Here is a 22,396-nt window from a genome sequence, read left to right as displayed (position 1 = left end):
AAAAACTGCAATTACTTTTGCACCAACTGGCTGGGCACGGTGGCTCACGCCTGTAATCCCAGCACTTTGGGAGGCTGAGGTGGTTGAATCATTTGAGGTCAGGAGTTCAAGACCAGCCTGACCAACATGGTGAAACCCCGTCTCTACTAAAAATACAAAAATTAGCCAGGCGTGGTGGCGGGTGCCTGTAATCCCAGCTACTTGGGAGGCTGAGGCAGGAGAAGCCCTTGAACCCAGGAGGCAGAGGTTGAAGTGAGCTGAGATCATGCTACTGCACTCCAGCCTGGGTGACAGAGCGAGACTCTGTCTCAAAAACAAAAAAACGAAAAGCAAATATATATATATATTTTGGACCAACCTACTATTTCTTCAGGGAATTCTTGCAGCCCACTCTAAGCCCACACCCCGCCCCCCACCCACCTCCCCAGCTACAGTGAATGAATGGGCTGATTCATGTCCTGGACAGCACAGAGCACTCAACTGAGGACAGCCCTGAGTACTCAGCCAGACCCTGGACTCTGCCCGGGGCTTTTCAGCAGGGTCCTGAGGTCTGTGATCTGGAACTGACTCTGGCTAGAGTCCAAATTGGACTCAATATGCACTCTGAGCTCCAGGATGGGCCTGTCTAGTGGGGACCGGCTCTAGGCTGGCCTGAACTCCAAATGCCTGCCGTGGCCCAAGACTCTCAGCTGGCCTGTAGGATCAGCCGCTCTGGACGGCCAAGGCCTAACCCCAGACTTTTTTTTTTTTTTTTTTTGCTTGCTTTCTCCTCAGCAGTGCCCATTTCTCAAATGAAAGGCAAGCCAGTAAGCACATGGAAGGAAATACTGGACTATTTATTGCAAAGTGAGAATTGTCAGCTTGAGAAGCAATGAAGTGACCGGGCCCCCAGAAGGCCCTTCTACAACAAAACAATCAAGAAACAAGAGAAGGAGAAAGAAACGGGGTGCGGGAATGAGCTGATGTGCAGAAACAGCTTCCTCGTCCAACTCGGGGACCTTCCTCTCAAGAAATACCCTCGTGTTGCGGTGTTTGCGCCACTCTCTGGGCAGTGCGGGCAGCGTGTTCCCCAGGCTGGGGTCTCTGATGAGCACAAAGGAATTCCAGGAACCAAGAGCCTCCTCAGCAGTCAGTCTATCTGAGAACCCAGGCCCAAGCAGTGAAAGCAGGGAGTGGCTCCTCCGGGCCTCTGCCTTGGCAGGAAATGCAGGAACTCTCTGGTCCTCAGTCTTGGACAGGTGAGCTGAGGACACCTGGAGCAGCAGGAATCCCACGAGCTCAGCTTCACCGAGACTTCAGGATGAGGCGGGTCTTCCCATCTCCGATGAAGCACCTTGAAAGAAAGAGGACCCAGTAAGGTCTCAGCCCCGGAGGAGAGACCCAGCCCTTCGCCACATGTCTCCAGGCTCAGAACTCTCCAGAGAGATGACTTCCTGAGCCTCCCCAGCCTTAATAGCCAGATTCCCTTGGGGAGAGGGAGACACTGTTTCCTGCTTGGTTTCTTTTTTTTTTCTTTTCTTTTTTTTTTTTTTAATTGAGACAGAGTCTCACTCACCCAGGCTGGAGTACAGTAGCGTGATCTCAGCTCACTGCAGCTTCCACCTCCCGGGTTCAAGCAATTCTTATACCTCAGCCTCCCGAGTAGCTGGGACTACAGACAAACACCACTATACCTGACTGATTTTTGTATTTTTAATAGAGATAGGGTTTTACCATATTGACCAGGCTGGTCTCCAACTCCTGACTTTAAGTGATCCACCCACGTTGGCCTCCCAAAGTGCTGGGAGTACAGGCGTGAGCCACACGCCTGGGTCCTGCTTAGTTTCTAACCCTTTTCCTGAAGATGCTCATTGCTGCCACTCTGAAAGCCCAGGAAAAAATGAATAGTGATGGCTGGGCGCGGTGGCTCACACCTGTAATCCAGCGCTTTGGGAGGCAGATCACTTGAGGTCAGGCATTGGAGACCAGCCTGGCCAACATGGTGAAGCCCCATCTCTACCAAAAAAAAAATTACAAAAACTGGCTGGGCACAGTGGCTCGTGCCTATAATCCTAGCACTTTGGGAGGCCCAGGAGGGTGGATCACATGAGGTCAGGAGTTTGAGACCAGCCTGGTCAACACAGTGAAACCCTGTCTCTACTAAAAATATAAAAATTAGCTGGGCGTGGTAGCGGTGCCTGTAGTCCCAGCTGCTTGGCAGGCTGAGGCAGGAGAATCTCTTGAACCCAGTGGGCGGAGGTTGCAATGAGCCAAAATCACATCACTGCACTCCAGCCTGGGCAACAGAGCAAGACTCCATCTCAAAAAACGAAAACAAAAATACAGAAAGTAGCTGAGCGTGGCAGTATGCACCTGTAGTCCTAGCTACTCAGGAGGCTGAGGCAGGAGAATAGCTTGAACCTGGAAGGCAGAGGCTGCAGTGAGCTGAGATCATGCCACTGCACTCCAGCCTGGGCGACGGAGCGAGACTTTGTCTCAAGAAAATAGTGACGCTTTTCACTGAACTACAGGCTGGGTCCTGCAGACCCCAGGACCGCTGGTGGGCAGGGGAGCAAGTTGCCTAGATCAGCCTGTTCCAGGGCCTGTCCTCTCCCAGACAGTGCAAGGTAGGCCCAACTTGTGTTTACTAAATCCAGACAGTGATCCTTGCACTCCTGGAGTCCAGAGTCCAGAAGGAATGGGATATAAGAAGAGAGCCCATGGAGAAGCGGCCAAGCAGGATGCACGGGGACTCTAGTCTTTTCCATCTGGAATCCACTTATCCTTCTGGCAATACCAACCTTCTTATCTACTGCAGCACTCCGGGAAGCACCGCTCACATTGTATTTCATGTGAATGGCGTCTTCCAACATGCATGCCCTTGGGGGTACCATTTACACGATTTTCCCATGTAGATGGGGTCCCCTGGAGTTGTACAATACCCCCATGGGGAACTACTCCTCCCCTACTCTGGGTCCTATTGGCGGTGTTCAGGTAAGGCTGACCTCACCCCCACTTCAGGCTTAGGTTCTTGCTCCAGACATTGCCAATAGGAGTGCCTGATCGGCTGGGCATGGTGGCTCACACCTGTAATCCCAGCACTCTGGGAGACTGAGGCTGGCGGATCACTTGAGGTCAGGAGTTCGAGAACAGCCTGGCAAACATGGTGAAACCCCATCTCTACAAAAATACAAAAATTAGCCAGGCATGGTGGCGTGCACCTGTAATCCCAGCTACTCAGAAGGCTGAGGCAGGAGAATTGCTTGAACCCAGGAGGCGGAGGTTGCAGTGAGCCGAGATTTCGCCACTGCACTGCAGCCTGGGTGACAGAGAGAGACTCCATCTCAAAAAAAAAAAAAAAAAAAAAAGTACCTGACCCCCGCAGCTCAGCGATTGATTCTGAAGTGGGCAAATCACCCACGCACGGTGGGCCAGTTCAAACCAGTGAATACCAGACCCTGGCTTTTTGCTAGATCTTGTTGTTCTATTTCCTCTAGAGTTGTTAAGCTGCTAAGATACAAGCCTCGAGTGGCTGGTAAGCATCTTCGCCTCCATTGGAGTCTATCTAAGCATGAAGCCCACCCGGGGGAAAACAGAGCCTATGAGAAAGACCAAGGCAGGGCACAGTGGCTCATACCTGTAATCCCAGCACTTTGGGTGGCCTAGGCAGGAGGATCATTTGAGGTCAGGAATTTGAAACCAGCCTGACCAACATGGTGAAACCCCATCTCTACTAAAAATACTGAAAAAATCGCCTGGTGTGGTGGCTGGCGCCTGTAATCCCAGTTACTTGGGAGGCTGAAGCAGGAGAATTGCTTGAATCCGGGAGGCAGAGGTTGCACTGAGCTGAGATCACACCACTGCTCTCTAGCCTGGGCAACAGAGGGAGACTCTGTCAAAAAAAAAAAAGGAGAAAGACCAAGTCCTAAAGACATTGTCTGAGCACCACCTGAAACCACTGCTCCCTGTGAAGTTTCTGATGATGTGAGCCAATGAATTCCTCTTTATGGCAAACGCTGTTTTGAAATAGATCTCTGTCACTTGCAACCAAAGCTCCTAGATGGAGCCATTTTCTTTGCCTCTAAAGAGGCTCCCTCTTTTCTCTTCCAAACCCAAGTGAGAGCCTAGCCCTCTAGCCCCGGACTCTATGAGAGATGTTGCCAAGTGCCCATTCCACGGGCCAGTGACCCTGTGTCACACTCCTACCTAATGAGCAGTCCAACAAGCAGGCCAGCCAGGAGTGGGCCCAGCCAGTAGATCCAGTGGAAGTCCCAGTGGTTGGCCACCACCGCAGGTCCAAAAGCACGGGCCGGATTCATGCAGCCTCCAGATATAGTGCCCCTGCAAACACCCAGGCACCCTGGTCACCAGGATCCCAGCCAGGCCCCACCTCACCTCACGCTCATGTCCCCAACTAGGCCTAGTCACACACCACCCAGAAACCCTCTCTAAACTCCCACATCATGAGCTCCTGGGTAGATCCTAAAGAAGGTAGAGAGGCTATCAGCACTAGAAAGCAGAAGGTGTGGCTCCCCACTGGGCGTGCAGTCCAGCACTCCCCACAAACTCCTCTAGAACGCCCAGCAAAAATGCCTGCTCAGCGACGGCAGGAAGAGAAGCTGGATCTACATCTGTTCCAAAGTCTACAGAGCAAAGTCCATCAGTTTCAGTCCTTTTGGAGTCAAGCTGACCTAGATTCAAAACCCAGCCCACATATTATAAAATAATGAAAAGTATATCATTAGATTGTTTGTGACCCAAAGAATAAATGCTTGAAGGGATGAATACCCTGTTTACTTTGACGTGATCATTACACATTGCTTGCCTGTATCAAAACACCTCATGTAACCTCAGCCAGGCACAGTGGCTCACGCCTGTAATCCCAGCAGTTTAGGAGGCCGAGGCAGGCAGACCACTTGAGGTCAGGAGTTCAAGACCAGCCTGGCCAACATGGTGAAACCCCGTTCCTACTAAAAATACAAAAATTAGCCAGGTGTGGTGGCGCATGCCTGTAATCCCAGCTACTGGGGAGGCTGAGGCAGGAGAATTGCTTGAACCTGGGGGTTGAAAGTTGCAGTGAGCCATGATCATGCCACTGCACTCCAGCCTGGGTGACAGAGCAAGACTCTGTCTCAAAAACTAAAACTAAAACTAAAATAAAATAATGAACAGTATAAGTGGGTTGTTTGTAACACAAAGAATAAATGCTTGAGGGGATGAATACCCCATTTACCCTAACATGGTAATTATGCATTGCATGCCTGTATCAAAGCGTCTTATGTAACCCAGAAATATATACACCTACTAGGTTCACCCACAAAAATTTTAAAAATATATATATATGTGTGTGTGTGTATATATATATATACACACACATATATATAAAGAAAGAAAAACCCCAGCCCAGATAGTTCTAGTTGTGGGGAGATCCATGAACCTCTCTGTATTCAAGTGAGGTGAAAGTGACTATCCCATAGGTTGTCATCAGGAGTGAATGAGAAAATGCAAATGGAGCCCACACCTCGAATATAATTAATGTACAAAAAGCATTAACTAATCTAACTGGTCCAGATGAGGCCCTTGTTGCACCACAAGCTTAAGGCCCAGAATCTCCTACAGGGAGACTCTTCCCCAGGTGCACCTCTCTCATTCTGAGGCTCTGTCTTTTCCCTATTCTCTCAAGCTGGGGCCTGTAGACCTCATCCCCACCCTGTGTCCAGCTTCGAAGTCAAAAGACTTGTAAGTGAATCAAAGGCCACTAGGGGGCAGCAAATCATGGCCACAACTTTACACATTCCCCAGCCTGCCCCAGGCTCCACCTCCCAAAGCTGAGGGAGAGCTGACCCAGGAGAAAGGTTAGACTTGGTTCTGTGTCCAAAAGAAAGGAAAGAGTCAGACATTAGGGAGAGGCTCCCTGGGCCGGGCAATGTGGCTCATTCCTGTAATCCCAGTACTTTGAGAGGCCAATGCAGGAGGATGGCTTGAAGCCAGGAGTTCAAGACTAGCCTGGGCAACATAGCGTGGCCCCCATCTCTAAATAAAATAAATAAGAAAAATAAAAAGGGCTCACTCATCCTCTTGTCCCAAATCTGTCACTTAATTTGCCACTGCCCACTGACCTTAAATAAGTCACTTCTATCATCTCTGAGCCTCAGTTTCCTTATCTATAAAACGGGAGACATCATCCCCAATCTTGTTGCCTTAATCCCTTCCAAAGTCTGCTGGGAAACTCAAAATAAAGGAGACAACAGCTACAGATGCTTTTTGTAATCCTGAGTCTAAAACCTGGCTGCCAAGTGACCAAATGAACACAGTTCACAGAAATGTTGTATTTACGCTACGAAAATTGGAAAACATCACGTACAAATTTAAATTTCTGACTTCCTTTGAATGAAATCATCACCCCAGACCCATGTTCCCAGCAATAATTGACAAGAGCTGAACTGACTGGAGCGCCTCCGACACCGCAGTCCCCACCACTCCCTGTTGTCTGCCTGATGCCAGCCCACCTCCCCATTTGCAGCACCTTCCTGGCCCCTAATAGCAACTGAATCTGTGGCCCTCAGGCCTGAGCTCCTCCAGAGCTGAACAGTGCAGATCTGGGCATGGTCGCTCCACTGCTAAGGGACACTCACCCGGCCAGGATATCCACGATGACAGCAAAGCCGATGGAGAATGGGGCCAGAGGGCCCTTTGTCTTCTCATTGATGGCACCCATGCACACGGCCAGGGCCAGCAGCGTCGTCAGGATGATCTCTGCCCCCAACGCCCTTGCCACCTGCCCGTGCTCCTGGACAGTCACAAAGGCTGCCCCAGACGCATTCCAGAACTTCTCCTCGGGACTCACCGCCTGCACAGAGAAGCTGCTTAGCCTCACAGTGGGGCAGAGAGACAGCTGGAAACTGAGGGGAGAGGGCCTAAAACATGCCTGCCCACCGTAAGGGCCAGTGAAGGGTTATGTCCAATTTCAGTTACATAGACCTGGATCCACATCCCAGCTCTGCCAGATTTTACTCTGTGACCCTGTGTGAGCTACTAAACCTCTCTGAGCCTCACTTTGTTCAGGTGAAAAATAGGAATGGGGCTAGGCGTGGCGGCTCACGCCAGCAACCCCAGCACTTTGGGAGGCCGAGGTGGGTGGATCACTTGAGCCCAGGAGTTCGAGACCAGTCTCGCCAACATGTGAAACCCCATCTTCACTAAAAATACAAAAATTAGCGGAGTAAGGTGGCAGGGACTTGTAATCCCAGCTGCTCAGGAGGCTGAGGCACAAGAATCACTTGAACTCTGGAAGCGGAAGTTGCAGTGAGCTGAGATCACACACACCACTGCACCCCAACCTGAACAACAGAGCAAGACTCCATCTCAAAACAAAAAAAAAAAACAAAGAAAAAAGAAAAAGAAAACTGAGGATAACCCAGTCATGGCTCCAGGTTACAGGCCTAAAGCTTATGTAACTTAGATGATCCTCTTTGAGAAAAAGAACATAAACTACCTTTTTTTTCTTTCTTTGAGACAGAGTCTAGCTTCACCACCCAGGCTGGAGTGCAGTGACCCGATCATAGCTCACTACAGCCTCAATCTCCTGGGCTCCAGTGATCCTCCTACCTCAGCCTCTCATGTAGCTGGGACCACAGGTGCATACAAACCACGCCCACCTAATTTTTTTTTAATTATTTTTTGTAAAGATGGAGGGTCTCACATGTTGCCCAGGCTGGTCTGGAGCTCCTAGGCTCAAGTGATCCTCCTGCCTCCGCCTCCCAAAATGCTGGGATTATAGGCATCAGCTGCCATGTGCGGCTCAACATACTTTACTCTTACAAACTTTACAAACACATATGATCAGGTGAACTCATTGCTAGGCCCCCATAGAACCGTGGAAGGGGCGTATGCAGGAGGGCCCTGAAGCCTGAGCTCAATTACTTCTATGGGCAGTCAGCCTCAGGGCTGTCACAGCCCCAAAGGGGAAAGACAGCGCAGTGCGCAAGCTTCTGGACTCTGGACCCAGTCGGGGCTGCGCTGCTTACAAGTACGTCTGAACTTGAGCAAGTTGCCTGCTTCTCTGCCCCTCTGTTTTCTCATCTATAAAATAGGGATGATACTGACAGCTCCCGGCTCACAGACAAGGCCGCTGGTGTGCCTGGCACAAGGTAAGCGCTGTCTATGAGCTGACTGTGGTTTCTCGTAAAGTTGCTGGGAGATGAAATAAGAGAATATGTGTAAAACATTTAGCAGGGAGAATGTGCTCAGGGAACCGTGCTGTCCCACAACTGGCAAAGCCGTGTTTGACAGGTTTTAAGTGGCAGGGCTTGAGCTAGGTCTGGGCACTGCTTTTCCTAAAGAAGCAGAGCAGGAAGGTCCTGGGCATGTTCCATAGATATGGGAACAGACTGTGGCTCTCAAATGGGAGCATGGAGAGACCAGGGCAGGGGATGACAGTATAGTGAGGCTTGAGAACAAAGTCTGCGGTGGGTCAGCAGTTACAGCTTCAGACCCTATTGCAGCCAAGCTAACAAAGCTCCCCATCCACCACCCCCCACACACCCGCCAAGCAAGGCCCACATCTTGACGGGCTTGAAGGGTCCCTGGTTGAACTGAGACTTAAGGGCAAAAGGAAAGAGAGAGAGGAAAAAAAGAAAAAGAGGGATGGAGGGAGAAAGTCTATCCATGGATTTATGCGTAAAGCTATGAAAATTCTGTGGCTGGCCAGGCTGGGTCACTCATGCCTGTAATCCCAGCACTTTGGGAGGCCAAGGCAGGAAGATCACTTGAGACCAAGAGTTGGAGACCAATGTGGTCAACATAGTGAGAGCCCACCTCTACAAAAAAAATTTTTTAATTAGTTGGGTGTGGTGACACACACCTATAGTCCCAGCTACTCAAGAGGCTGAGGCAGGAGGATCACTTGAGCCCAGGAGGTCCAGCCTGCAGTCAGCTATGATTGCACCACCACACTCCAGCCTGGACAACAGAGTGAGACCCCATCTCTAAAATAAAAAAAGAGAGGCCGGGCCCAGTGGCTCACGCTTGTAAACCCAGCACTTTGGGAGGCTGAGGCAGGCAAATCACTTGAGCTCAGGAGTTCAAGACCAGCCTGGCCAACAGGGTGAAACCCCGTCTCTACTAAAACTACAAAAATTAGCCAGGCGTGGTGGCATGCACCTGTAATCCCAGTTACTCAGGAGGCTGAGGCAGGAGAATTGCTTGAGCCCAGGAGGTAGAGGTTGCAGTGAGCCGAGATCACACCACTGCACTCCAGCCTGGATAACAGAGTGAGACTCCATCAAAAAAAAAAAAAAAGCAAATAAATAAAAATAAAATAAAATGCAATAAGAAAGAAAGAGAGAAGAAAAACGTCCACCAATTCCACCGGCAGAAATAAGCAAAAGATTGGACATTTCCCCACTCCCCACTGTCCCCCCCGACACACACACACAGCATACACCTCCAGCAGCCCCATCAGAGAGGAAGCCACTAGCCCAGCGCCTGGGGTTCACCCACCTTGGCCAAGGCAGCCCCGAGCATCCCCCCGAGCAGCTGTGAGACCCAGTACGGGAGAAGCATCACCAGGTTGAGGCCTCCGATCAGCGTGGCTGCCAGGGACACGGCAGGGTTGAAGTGTCCACCACTGTAACCCACAAGAGCAGAGGGAGTCATGAGCCCAGGGCTGACCACATGGCTGGCACTCGAGACAGCATGTCCCAGCCAACCCACCAGGCTGGTTTCACAGGGTGAGAGTCAGTCCAGGGCTCAGCTCAAAAACAAAGAGACGCCAAATTGCTTCCAATTTCCCTGAGATGCCAGGCAGAGGATAAGAGATAAAGGGCAGCCTCTACGTCCTAAGTCCAGCCCCCAGGATGGCCCTGGAGGAAGCACGTGTAGGAGACCATCCCTTAACTCCTCCCTGACTCCCTCCGAGCCTCCCTCCAGCCCTTCAGAGATGTGGCCACAGGTCACATTGAGACACCAAGGCTCCAAGTTAGTAGCCCATGAGCCGTATCCAGGCCTCCCCTTATGATTTGTTTGATTTTATGAGACGGAGTCTTGCTCTGTTGCCCACGCTGGAGTGCAGTGGTATGATCTCGGCTCACTGCAACCTCCACCTTTTGAGTTCAAGCAATGCTCCTGACTCAGCCTCCCAAGTGGCTGGGACGACAGGCGTGTGCCACCATTCCCAGCTGATTTTTGTATTTTTAGTAGAGACGATGTTTCACCATATTGGTCAGGCTGGTCTTGAACTCCTGACCTCAAGCAATCCACCCACGTCAGCCTCCCAAAGTGCTGGGGTTGCAGGCATGAGCTACTTTGCCCGGCCCGGGTCTCCCCTTATGAGTAGCTAGGCCCTGAATAAGACCTCCTGATTGGTTGAACTGCTCAGCCAATGAAAACCCTACTTGTGGTCTGAAAGTGTGATGGGTGTAAAATGCAGATTTGGAGTTCGGGCTGGAAATGGCATGGAGAATCATGGGGTGGAATTGGAGGTTCATGACCAGGTTGGGGACTGGGATTGGGAGTTTGGGGTGTGGAAGGGAATTAGACAAGTCAGAACCTGAGGTCAAAGGGCAGGTTGCAGTTGATCAGCCACTCCCTGGCCCATGGGTAAAGAGCCTTCCTATTCATCAAGATGTTCAACCAGCCCAGGTCCCAGAGCCAGGGTGGCTGCACTCACCAGTGTCCCATCCAGTCCCACTCTAATGAAGGAACTATTGTCACAGTTTGGCCTCCTGAATCCATCTGGTTTCCAGGAATGGATACTCCCCAATGAGAGAGAAAGGGACCCCAAGACTCCCCATGTCACGCAAGAACCAAAGTGCCCCCCAAATGTTAAGAGCCCACCAATGAGTTTACCCAACCTCCAATGGACATAGGACATTCAGCTGAGACTGGACAGAGGACCTCAGCTCTACACAAAAGGACTTTGTCCAACACCCTGATACTTCAAGACCAGCTGCCCCAACTTGTCTGACTCAGCTCTGGGCCCAGACCCTCATGCATGGTTTGATTTGATTTGATTTTTTTTTTTCTTTTTTTGAGACGGGGTCTCACTTTGTCACCCAGGCTGGAGTGCAATGGTGCAATCTCGGCTCACTGCAACCTCCGCCTCCTGGGTTCAAGCGATTCTCCTGCTTCAGCCTCCCAAGTAGCTGGAATTACAGGGGCGTGCCACCACGGGGTTTTGTCATGTTGGCCAGGCTGCTCTTGAACTCCTGACCTCAGGTGATTCACCTGCCTCGGCCTCCCAAAGTGCTGGGATTACAGGCGTGAGCCACCGTGCCCAACCTCCATGCATGGTTTGAAAGCACCAGCCAGTGCTAAACTCCACAGGTTGGGAAGAGGGGCAGCCGGGCCTACTTGGCCTCAAGTAGCTTAGCCTGGGCTCTGCTGAGGTACACGGATGGAGTCAGGGTGAGGCGGCTTCCCACGGGAGCCCCAAAAGGGAGAGAAACTGTCATTCAGAGCATGGCTGTACCAGGAGGGCCAGGTGACGAAAATCACACATTTCCTGGTTTACACTCATTAGCAATAAAACAATCAAGACACATTCATTCCTTCATTCACTGTTCACTCAGCAAATTTTCTCTAACACTTACTCTGTGCCAGGTGCTGTGGTGCTTATAACTTACATACATAACTTATCCTGGATCCGGTGAACAACCTCAAAGTCAGTGTCTGGCACGCAGTAGGTGCTGAATAAATATTTGTCAAAAAAGCCAAACAGAGAGGCAGTATTTGCAGTGCCAAAGAGATGATCTTTCCTGCCAGCTGGCCTGGGTTCAAAGCCCAACTCTGCCACTGAAGAGCTGTGTGACACTGGCCAAGTTACATAACCTCTCTGTGCCTCAGTGATCTCTGCCTGAGAAAGGTATTGCAAAGATATAAAGAATTAATACATGTACAGCTCATAGTACTATCTATGGAGTTAGCGTTCAATAAACATCAGCTATTATTATTACTCACATTTATACCACTGCGCACAGAGGCTTCGGCAACTTGCTGTGGTCACCCAGCTAAGAAGTGATAAAGGTTGCCTTCAATCTCAGATCCGTCCAAAGGGAATATCATATACTTTTTCTTTCACTCACAGTCTCCCTTGGACGTCTAAAGAGACGTGGTTTTGTTTGTTTGTTTGTTTGTTTGTTTGTTTGTTTTTGGAGATGGAGTCTCACTCTGTTGCCCAGGCTGGAGTGCAGTAGCACAGTCTTGGCTCAATGCAACCTCCCCCTCCTGGTTCAAGCAATTATTCTGCCTCAGCCTCCCAAGTAGCTGGGACTCCAGGTACCTGCCACCACTCCCAGCTAATTTTTGTAGCTTTAGTAGAGACAGGGTTTCACCCTGTTGGCCAGGCTGCTTTCCAACTCCTGACCTCAGGTGACCCACACACCTCAGCCTCCCGAAGTGCTGGGATTACAGGCGTGAGCCACTGCACCCAGTCTAAAGAGATGTTAAAGCTCTTTTCCATTCTGGTTTTCTCAGAAACAGTATTTCTGTTTCCCCATTCAGATCTATGTTTTGAGTGAGATTTAATACAGACCAGCCATGTCCCAGATCACCCTACCAGGCACCCCATTCAAGATCTTCGTCGTGCTGGCTGGCTCTCCTGGGAACCAGCAGCCATGTCCACAGACCTTCCCATTGATCCTCTACCCAGATGAGAGCTAAGCCAGAGAAGCCTGTCCCTTTCCCTGCCCCTCCTTCTTGGTCACCTCTTGATAAGCCAGGACCACTGCAAATCCCCGCATACCCAGGTGGGAAAACCTGGCTCAGGTCTTCTATGCATTTCTGCTTTCCCTAAAACCCCCTTCTAGTGGTAACAATAACACAGCAACCAATGCCTATTGTATGTTTGGTGTGTGCCAGGCGCTCTACTTCATTTAATTCTCACGCCTCCCCCCGAGGCACTTGGATTTGAGCGCTGGAGCCGGACAGCTTGTTCTTGGCTCCCGGCTCTGCCACTCTCTGGCCCTCTAAGCTTGGACAGATTACACAGCCTCTCTTTTTTTGCAGCTATAAAATGGGGTCAATAACAAGACCTACCCCACAAGGCTTTTGTGAGGATTAAATAACTAATATCTATAAAGTAATTAGACTAGTGCCTGGTACATGGTTAGCAATATAGATGTGTTGGCTTGAAAAAAAACCATTTAAAAGTACGCTGCTATTCCCATTTTATAGGTGGGGAACTTTGGGTTTAGAGAGTGACTTGCCAGCCAGGCATGGTGGCTCACACCTGTAATCCCAAAACTTTGGGAAGCCAAGGCAGGAGGATCGCTTGAGACCAGGAGTTCAAGACTAGCCTGGGCAACATAGTGAGACCCCATCTCTACAACAAAATTTAAAACTTAGTTGGGTGCTGTGGCACATGCCTGTGATCCAGCTACTCAAAAAGAGAATGACTTGTCCAAAGTCACAAGCTCACAGGCTGTAGGGGTCTGGAGTTGACCCCAGACAGTCTGACTCCCAACCCCATAGTTATCCAGAGCGCTCCTTGAAATCCCCAATATATGCGCCCAGAGGTCCTTGACAACAGCTTTGCTTTCCACCCCCAGCGCCCCAAGTCAGCACCAGGCTGAATCCTCAGAGCTGGTCTCACCTGATATTCCCCAGAGTGGCAATCACGAGCCCCAAAGCCAACCCATGGGCCAGGGCCGGCTGCAGCAGTCCAGTGTCCGTCCCATTCTCGATGACCGACAGGCACCCGATGAAGATGAAGAGAGCAGAGCCCAGCAGTTCGACCAGGCACGGCTGCACAAACCGTTCATACCAGGACACTCGCCACCTGCCACCCACACTCGGCTCCCTGGCCTTGCCGTTGCCAAATTCAGGCTCACACATGGATATCTGCCGTAGGGAAAAAGGGACAGAAGACACGGGTAGGAGGCAAGTCCAGATACAGAAGGTCCCAACCCCCAACCTTGAATTAATTCACAGCCCCCCTTGCTCTGCCAGCCTGGAGAGGAAGATGCTGGCAGAGGGCTCACCTCTCCAGACATCAGGATCAGGTGGCACAAACATCAGGCTCTTGCCTGAGCGGCTGGGAAACCTGCACCTGCTGTCCGGGACACTGTTATCTCCTAGGGACAGGACCTGCTGGTCACACTATAGGCTCTGCCCCTTTTAAAGGGCTGCAGAGGCTCAATGCAAGTGCAGAGAAAGCAATAAACCTCAGGTAGGAGGCGGCTCTGAGGCCCAGAGGAGGAAATTTTTTTAAATCTCAGCAGGGCAGGATGAGGGAGTCAGGGATTGCTGAACTTTCCACCAATGAGGGAAAAACATGCCAGCTTGGCTATGTCATCTGGGAGCACACTCCAGGCTGTAGAAGGTGGGAGATGGGTCCAGCACCCCAGCTCCCCATGGTCCAAAGCAGGACAGCGCATGTAAGTGGGTCCCACTGGGTTGGAACCTCACATGTTAAGAAACAGCAAACTCAGCCAGGCACAGTGGCCCACACCTGGAATCCCAGCACTTTGGGAGGCTGAGGTGGGTGGATCACTTGAGGTCAGGAGTTCAAGACCAGCCTGGCCAACATGGTGAAACCCCATCTCTACTAAAAACACAAAACTCAGTCGGGCGTGGTGGTGCATGCCTGTAATCCCAGCTACTTAGTGGGGCGAAGGCAGGAGAACCATTTGAACCTAGGAGGCGAAGATTGCGGTGAGCCAAGATCGTGCAACTGCACTCCAGCCTGGGCAACAGAGCAAGGCTCTGGAAAAAAAAAAAAAAAAAAAAAGGAAAGAGAAAGAAGAAAAGAAAAAAGAAAAGAAAAGAGAAAAAGAAAGAGGGTGGGAGGGAGGGAAGAAGAGAGAGAGAGAGAAAGAGAGAGAGGGAGGGAGGGAGGGAGGGAGGAAGGAAGGAAGGAAGGAAGGAAGGAAGGAAGGAAGGAAGGAAGGAAGGAAGGAAGGAAGGAAGGAAGGAAAAGAAAGAAAGAAAGAAAGAAAGAAAGAAAGAAAGAAAGAAAGAAAGAAAGAAAGAAAGAAAGAAAGAAAGAAAGAAAGAAAGAAAAGAAAAGAAAAGAAATAAATGGTGTGTTGGTGTTTGCCTGTAATCCCAGCTACTCAGGAGGAAGAGTCATGAGAATCACTTGAACCCAGGACCCAGAGGTTGCAGTGAGCTGAGATCACACCACTGCACTCCAGCCTGGGCAACAGAGTGAGACCCTGTCTCAAAAAGAAAAAAAAAGAAAGAAACAGCAAACCCATTTTCAAGTATTTTTCCACTGAGTCCCACAGTTTCAAACACCTGCAGTCACCATGACAACCTGAGCCAGGGCTGAGTGTATAGATGACGATCCTTCACAGACAGAGGCAGCAGAGACTAGCAAGAGGTAATGCAATGCAGCGGCAAGACCCATGGACTTTGGAAACAGGCTGCTTGGAGTTTAGTCCCAGCTCTGCCGTAAACTAGCCATGTAACCCTTGGGCACACCACTTGGCCTCTCTGGGCCTTTGTTTTCTCATCTGTTGGGTGTGGATGTTTGTGGCTGCACCGTGTCATAGGGTTGTTGGGAAGTTTAAATGAGATAATATGGGTAAAGTGCTCAGGACAGTGCTAGACACACAATACCAGTGTCCACGAATTTACAATGTATGCTTGGCTGTAAGTAATAGCTAATAGTGAGCATGTTCTATGTGCCAGGCACTGGGGCTAAGTGCCTTCTATTATCTCATTTAAACCTCACTGCCACCCTGTGAAGCAGGTACTATTATTATAGCCATTTCACAGACGAGAAAGTGGAGTGTCAGGAAGATTGAGTTTCCCAGGATTATACAGCTTATATGATCACAGAACTTGTGGACTGTGACAAGAGGATAAATACTGTATATGATTCCACTTGTATGAAGTACCTAGACTAGTCAAATTCATGGAGACAGAAGTAGAATGGTGGTTTCCAGGGCCCAAGGGGAAGGAAGAATGAAGAGTTTGTGTTTAGCGGGTACAGATTTTCTGTTTGGGAGGAAAGTTTTGGGATGGATGATATAGTGACACAACAATGTGAAGTACTTAATGTCATTGAAATGTACACTTAAAAATGGTTCAAATTGCCAGGCATGTTTGGCTCACACCTATAATCTCAGCACTTTGGGAGACCAAGGCAGGCAGATCACTTGATTTCAGGAGTTCAACACCAGTCTGGCCAACATGGTGAAAACTTATCTCTACTAAAAATACAAAAATTAGCTGGGTGTGGTGGTGCGCACCTGTAATCCAAGCTGCTTCAGAGGCTGAGGCAGGAGAATCGCTTGACCACGGGAGGCAGAGGTTGTAATGAGCTGAGATCACACCACTACACTCCACCCTGGGTGACAGGACGAGACTCCATCTCAAAAAAAAAATAGTTAAAATGGCATGTTTTATTTTATGTGTATTTTGCCACAGTTGAAAAAAAAAATACTTGTGAGCTAACCCACTACACTCTACTGCCTTTCTAAGAGGGAGGGATGGATGGATGGATGAATGTATGGATGCATGGATGGATGCATGGATGGATGGATGGATGGATGGATGGATGGATGCATGGATGGATGGATGCATGGATGGATGGATGGATGGATGGATGGATGCATGGATGGATGGATGGATGCATGGATGGATGGATGGATGGATGGATGCATGGATGGATGGATGGATGCATGGATGGATGGATGGATGGATGGATGGATGCGTGGATGGATGGATGGATGGATGGATAAGTGGATGGATGAGTGGATGGATGGATGGATGGATGGATGGATGGATGGATGGATAGATAGTTGAGTAGATGATGGATGGATGGATAGATGGATGGATGGATGGAAAAAAGGGAAGAAAGAAAAGAAAGGAGGAGGGAGGAAGGAAGGGAGAAAGGAAGGAGGAAGGAAAGAAAATGAGATGAGTTCCTTATCCATTCATTCACTCACCAAACATTTAAATAGCTGCTGCAAGTCAGTCACTGCTCTAAGCTGCTGGAGATGTAGCAGTGAACAAGACAGGCAAAATCCTGCTCTGTGCTCATAGCTTTATCTCTGAGTGTTTGTCACTGATAGAGACACTATCTATCACTGATAGAGAAGTCATGCTGGAGCTAAAGGAATTTTAATGATTATTTCTGACATTTCTCAACTACTCACTACATCTCCAACACCATGTTAAACACTCTGTATATATTCGTAACCCCGCTTTGAGATAAGTCTTATCACTTATTATCACCATCTTCAGATGATAAAAATGAGGCACAAAGAAATTAAAGAACTCACCCATGGCTGTGTACACAAAGAATATCTGCTTCAGGACAAAAGTGGATGCACCTAGAGAAAAGTGTGACAGTTTGTTGACAGCCCATGTCAGTGAGAGGCCCAGGAATACAGGGTCTCTGCCAGATATCTTCACCTCTAGGAAGGTTATCTTTAGCCCTGTTCTCTACCTCCTCCATATCCCACATTATCCCACAGAACATCATACAGGATGTTTCTTAGACCCTTCCTTCCACGTCCTATAAATAGCAACATAAGATAGTCTGACCCAAGGCTGCCCCATCCCCCTCATTATTTGCTCAAGTCCTGCCAGTACTGCTTCCAGAATAATTCTCTCTTGTTTTCACCCATGCCTTCATCTGTTCTTGCTTAGTCCCTTGAACAAAGAAAAACTAAGCTGGGCACACTAGCTTGCACCTGTAATCCCAGCACTTTGGGAAGCCAAAGCGGGCGGATCACGAGGTCAGGAGTTCAAGACCAGCCTGACCCACATGGTGAAACCCCGTCTCTACTAAAAATACAAAAATTAGTCGGGCATGGTGGCACACGCCTGTAATCCCAGCTACTCAGGAGGCTGAGGCAGGAGAATCGCTTGAACCTGGAAGGTGGAGGTTGCAGTGAGCCGAGATCGCACCACTGCACTCCAGCCTGGGCAACAGAGCGATACTCCATCCCCCACCCCCACCTCAAAAAAATGGATTATTTGCTCACATAACAGTCCATGGCAGGCTCGTCTCCAAATGGTGACTCAGGGATCCAGGCTACTTCCATCTTGGAGCCGCCCCATCTAGGTCCTCAGATCTTCTCCAGCAAAACGGGAAAAAGAGAATGTGGAGGGCTGTGCAGGAGATTATTATGTGCTGGGCCTAGAAATACTATATATCCCTTTCTCTATACTTGATGGGCTCAAACTCAGTCACATGGCTTCACCTGACTACAACAGAGCCTGGGAATTGTAGTCTTGCCCTGTGCCCAGGGGGAAAAAGAAAGGCAGTTTATGAATATCGAGCAATGTCTGCCACATACTAGAAATTGTTGCTTTCCCGGAGACCATGGTTCTAGTTGAGTTTTTCCCTGAATTAAGTTATTCAGTGTCTCCCATGGTTTCAAGACAAAACCAGACTCCCTTAGCTAGCCACAGAGGCGTCAGTTCCTAGCCCCTGAATCATCTCTTGCTACATGAACCCTAAACAACTTATCAGATAAGCTATGTGCCCTCACCCGGCCTTGTCCATGCCGGTCCCTCTGTTTGGAGTCCTTGTTTGCCCTCTTGGCCAACTTCTACTGCTCATTCAGATCTCAGATCAGATATTATGTCCTCTCTGATGCCTGGGCCAACTACCTAATAGTCCTCTAAAAATACCCTTCCCTTGCTCAAGGCAAGGTTGGATTCCATAGTTCCAAAACTAGACCAGCGTGGTGGCTCATGCCTGTAATCCCAGCACTTTGGGAGGCCAAGGTGGGCAGATCACAAGATCAGGAGATCAAGACCATCCTGGTTAACACGGTAAAACCCCGTCTCTACTAAAAATGCAAAAAATTAGCTGGGCATGGTGGCGGACGCCTATAGTCCCAGCTACTCGGGAGGCTGAGGCAGGAGAATTGCTTTAATATGGGAGGCGGAGGTTGCAGTGAGCCAGGATTGCACCGCTGCACTCCAGCCTTGGCAACAGAGCAACACTTTGTCTCAATTAAAAAAAAAAGAAAAAGAAAACTAGTGGCTTCCAGGGAAAACCTGAATGCCATTCAGACAAAACAACATATTTCCACTACATGAGAGTTTTAGAGTATGTCCTGATGTCCTCATACACAATATACTGCTCTCTCAAAACCACTGAAAAACGTAGTGGGCTAAGGAGATACTATCTTCCTAAGAAATTCTTTGGCTGGCAAACTTCCTAGTTTTCCAAACCCAGGTCTCATTGACACGACCAAGGTTTCTCATTTTTATCCCTGTTTGGTTGGCAAGACCTCTCTGCATCTATACTTGTCTGCCATCCCACACCAGGTCCAGATGGAGTGTAGAAGCAGGTCACATTTTACCCTGGCATCTCACCTTTCTCTTCTTTCTTGCCTTGATGGCTGCACTATTGTGCCAGATGTGATGCTGGTGCTGTGACAGCCACCTTGGACCATATATATAGGCCAGATGTAGTGGCTCACACTTGTAATCCCAGCACTTTGGGAGACCGAGGCAGGCGAATCACCTGAGGTCAAGAGTTCGAGAACAGCCTGGCCACATGGTGAAACCCCGTCTCTATTAAAAATACAAAAATTAGCGGGGCGTTGTGCCACACACCTGTAGTCCCAACTCCTCAGGAGGCTGAGGCAAGAGAATCACTTAGACTTGGGAAGCAGCAGTTGCAGTGAGCCAAGATCACTCCAGCCTGGGCAACAGAGCAAGACTCCATCTAAAAAAAAAATATATATATATATACACACACACACACACACACACACACACACACACACACACACATATGATTATAAAACCTAAGACCAGTACTTGAGATATTTTCAGACCCTGCCCTTGATGGGTCAGCTGGCACTACCCAGATAGATAAACTGGCTCATCTGATCTTGTGCCCTCCACCCAGGAACTGACTCAACGCAAGAAGACAGCTTCGACTCCCTAAAATTTCATCTCTGACCGATCGGCACTCCTGCCTCACTGGCTTACTCCCACCCACCAAGTTTTCCTTAAAAACTCTGATCCCTGAATGCTCAGGGAGACTGATTTGAGTAGTAATAAATTGGTCTTCTGCACAGCCAGCTCTGCGTGCATTACTCTTTCTCTATGGCAATTTCCCTGTCTTGATAAATTGGCTCTGTCTAAGCAGCAGGCAAGGTGAATCTGCTGGGAGGTTATGTAATTATTTAAGAATGAAATACAAATATAAATAAAATATGTTTTTAACGTACGTGTCTTATTCAGTGTATGTGTATTATTGTCTGTATGTACAATATATGTGAATTTTTTGTGGACATGTGGGGTTTTATTCAAATGGCTACTAAGTTGTTAGAACTTAAGAATTTTTTAGGCCGGGCGCGGTGGCTCAAGCCTGTAATCCCAGCACTTTGGGAAGCCGAGACGGGCGGATCACGAGGTCAGGAGATCGAGACCATCCTGGCTAACACGGTGGAACCCCGTCTCTACTAAAAAATACAAAAAACTAGCCGGGCGAGGTGGCGGGCGCCCGTAGTCCCAGCTACTCGGGAGGCTGAGGCAGGAGAATGGCATGAACCCGGGAGGCGGAGCTTGCAGGGAGCTGAGATCCGGCCACTGCACTCCAGCCTGGGCGACAGAACGAGACTCCGTCTCCAAAAAAAAAAAAGAATTTTTTAAGTGTTTCGAACCGAATTCCTTAATAAATAGAGCTATTAGGTATTTTTTGGGGGGAGGGGCCTCTGCACAGAGTGAACCAAGAAAGTGTGGGGTCCTCTGAATTAAAGAATGTATGTTCTTCTATTTCAAGTACTTTCAGAAGAGAACAGTTCTTGCAGATACATCATCCCAAAATTCCAGAGATACTGGGTTTCAGCTTAATGATTTCTTCTCAAAACTAGACACCATTTATAATGCAGAGACTTGACAATTTAGGCTGTGCTCTGTGGACAACCACAGAAACTTAAAGCAGAACCTCTCATTCTCTTCTGAAACTGCTTTCTTTCTATCTCAGTAGATTTGCAAATGTATTCAATATATTACCACTTGGAGCTCAGGGCCACCAGCCGTTGGAACTAAGTCTAGTTTTCACCTTTCCATCTTCTCAAACTGCAAGATTAGTTTGCACCTGAGCAACTTCCTTCCTCATAGAAGTCACCAGCTCTTTCTTTTCTCCCCTGCAGTATCAAGGTCAAGTTGTTGAATGTCTTTTGAGTCACAGGTAACCAGTTATACTGGCTATTTCAGAATGCTCTACAGCCAAAGCGTTCTTGAACGAAGGAAGAAGTCCACTAAGTCTCATCAGCAAAGGTCCAGCTTCTCTTCATCTGCATGTTTTGAACAATAAAAATGGCCACCATTTTCTGAGAACCTACTGAGAGCTTGGCACTCCGGCTTCTTTTTCTATCTCTTTTATCCTTTTAATCTACATCCAAATTAAATAACTCTACAGAAGAAAAAATCCAAAAGATCCATAAACAGACAAAAAAAAAAAAATACTTAATCTCTGCAATAGCCAGAAAACAATTCAAATTAAAGCAACAGAAATAACATTTTCACCATTAGACTGATAGAAAGATTTTTTTTTAACTGATTAACATATAGTGCTGATAAAGGAGGGGAAAACAGGCCGGGCGCAGTGGTTCACGCCTGTAGTCCCAACTACTTGGGAGGCTGAGGCAGGAGAACTGATTGAACTTGCAAGGTGGAGGTTGCAGTGAGCTGAGATCACACCACTGCACTCCAGCCTGGGTGACAGAGTGAGACTCCATCTCAAAAAAAAAAAAAAAAGAAAAGAAAAAAAAGATGGGGGAAAACAGGCAAACTTATACATTGCTGGTAGAAGTGGGAATTGCTACAGTATTTTGTAACATAATCTTGAAGTATTTATTGTTAAATACTTAGATACACACACCTTTGACCCAGCAAACCTCAAACTGGGAATTCTAGACTACAGAAATAAAAACTCCATTAGGTGAGAATACAATTACAGAGACATTGACTTCATTTATTTATTTATTTTGTATTTTTGAGACAGGGTCTCACTTCCATCACTCTGACTGGAGTGGAGTGGTGCAATCTCCGGTCACTGCAACCTTCGCTGACTAGGCTCAAGAGTTCCTCCCACCTCAGCCTCCTGAGTAGCTGGGGCCACAGGTACACGCCACCAGGGCCGGTTAATTTTGTTTCTGTATTTTTTGTACAGACAGGGTCTCATTATGTTGCCCAGGCTGGTCTTGAACTCCTGAGCTCAAGCAATCCACCTGCCTGGGCCTCCCAAAGTGCTAGTATTACAGGCGTGAGCCACTATGCCTGGCCAACTTCATCACTGTTCACCATAGGAAAAAAAAAAAAAAGGTGAATGTCTACTTTCAGTGTCCTGAACATCCCATAGTTTCTCTCACTGTTCAAGTCTTCAGATAGTCTACTTCTTTTACCTAAACTGCTCCCTAATGCTGAAGACAACCTACCCATCCTTCAAGTTTCAACTAAGAAAAAATAATTTTGGGGGGCTGGGCAAGAA

At 48.6% G+C, this 22,396-nt stretch overlaps 1 protein-coding gene across 1 annotated transcript; it reads right to left on the bottom strand.

Annotated features, from left to right (window-relative positions):
* Positions 1-815: 815 nt before the first annotated feature.
* AQP8 (aquaporin 8) lies at positions 816-14,112 on the bottom strand. Its single transcript, XM_028840824.2, has 6 exons — positions 13,959-14,112; positions 13,571-13,818; positions 9,481-9,607; positions 6,615-6,829; positions 4,186-4,320; positions 816-1,333 (listed from the first exon to the last, which is right to left on the bottom strand). The coding sequence occupies exons 1-6, from the start codon at positions 13,968-13,970 to the stop codon at positions 1,285-1,287; spliced, it is 786 nt and encodes a 261-aa protein (XP_028696657.2). The 5' UTR covers positions 13,971-14,112; the 3' UTR covers positions 816-1,284.
* Between the last annotated feature and the right edge of the window lie 8,284 nt (positions 14,113-22,396).

This window comes from Macaca mulatta, chromosome 20 (genome assembly GCF_049350105.2).
Source record: "Macaca mulatta isolate MMU2019108-1 chromosome 20, T2T-MMU8v2.0, whole genome shotgun sequence".
In the NCBI taxonomy this organism is placed as follows: domain Eukaryota; kingdom Metazoa; phylum Chordata; class Mammalia; order Primates; family Cercopithecidae; genus Macaca; species Macaca mulatta.
The sequence above is the reverse complement of the archived record's forward strand: the minus strand, read 5'-3'. Positions and strand labels throughout refer to the sequence as shown.

What these genes read in the sequence shown, in the direction of transcription:
- AQP8 (XM_028840824.2), bottom strand. An exon ending in GCCACTCTGGGGAATATCAG is followed by an intron (nt 9,608 to 13,570) that starts GTGAGACCAGCT and finishes TGTGGGTTACAG; the next exon opens with TGGTGGACACTTCAACCCTG. An exon ending in TCGGGGCTGCCTTGGCCAAG is followed by an intron (nt 6,830 to 9,480) that starts GTGGGTGAACCC and finishes TTCTCTGTGCAG; the next exon opens with GCGGTGAGTCCCGAGGAGAA.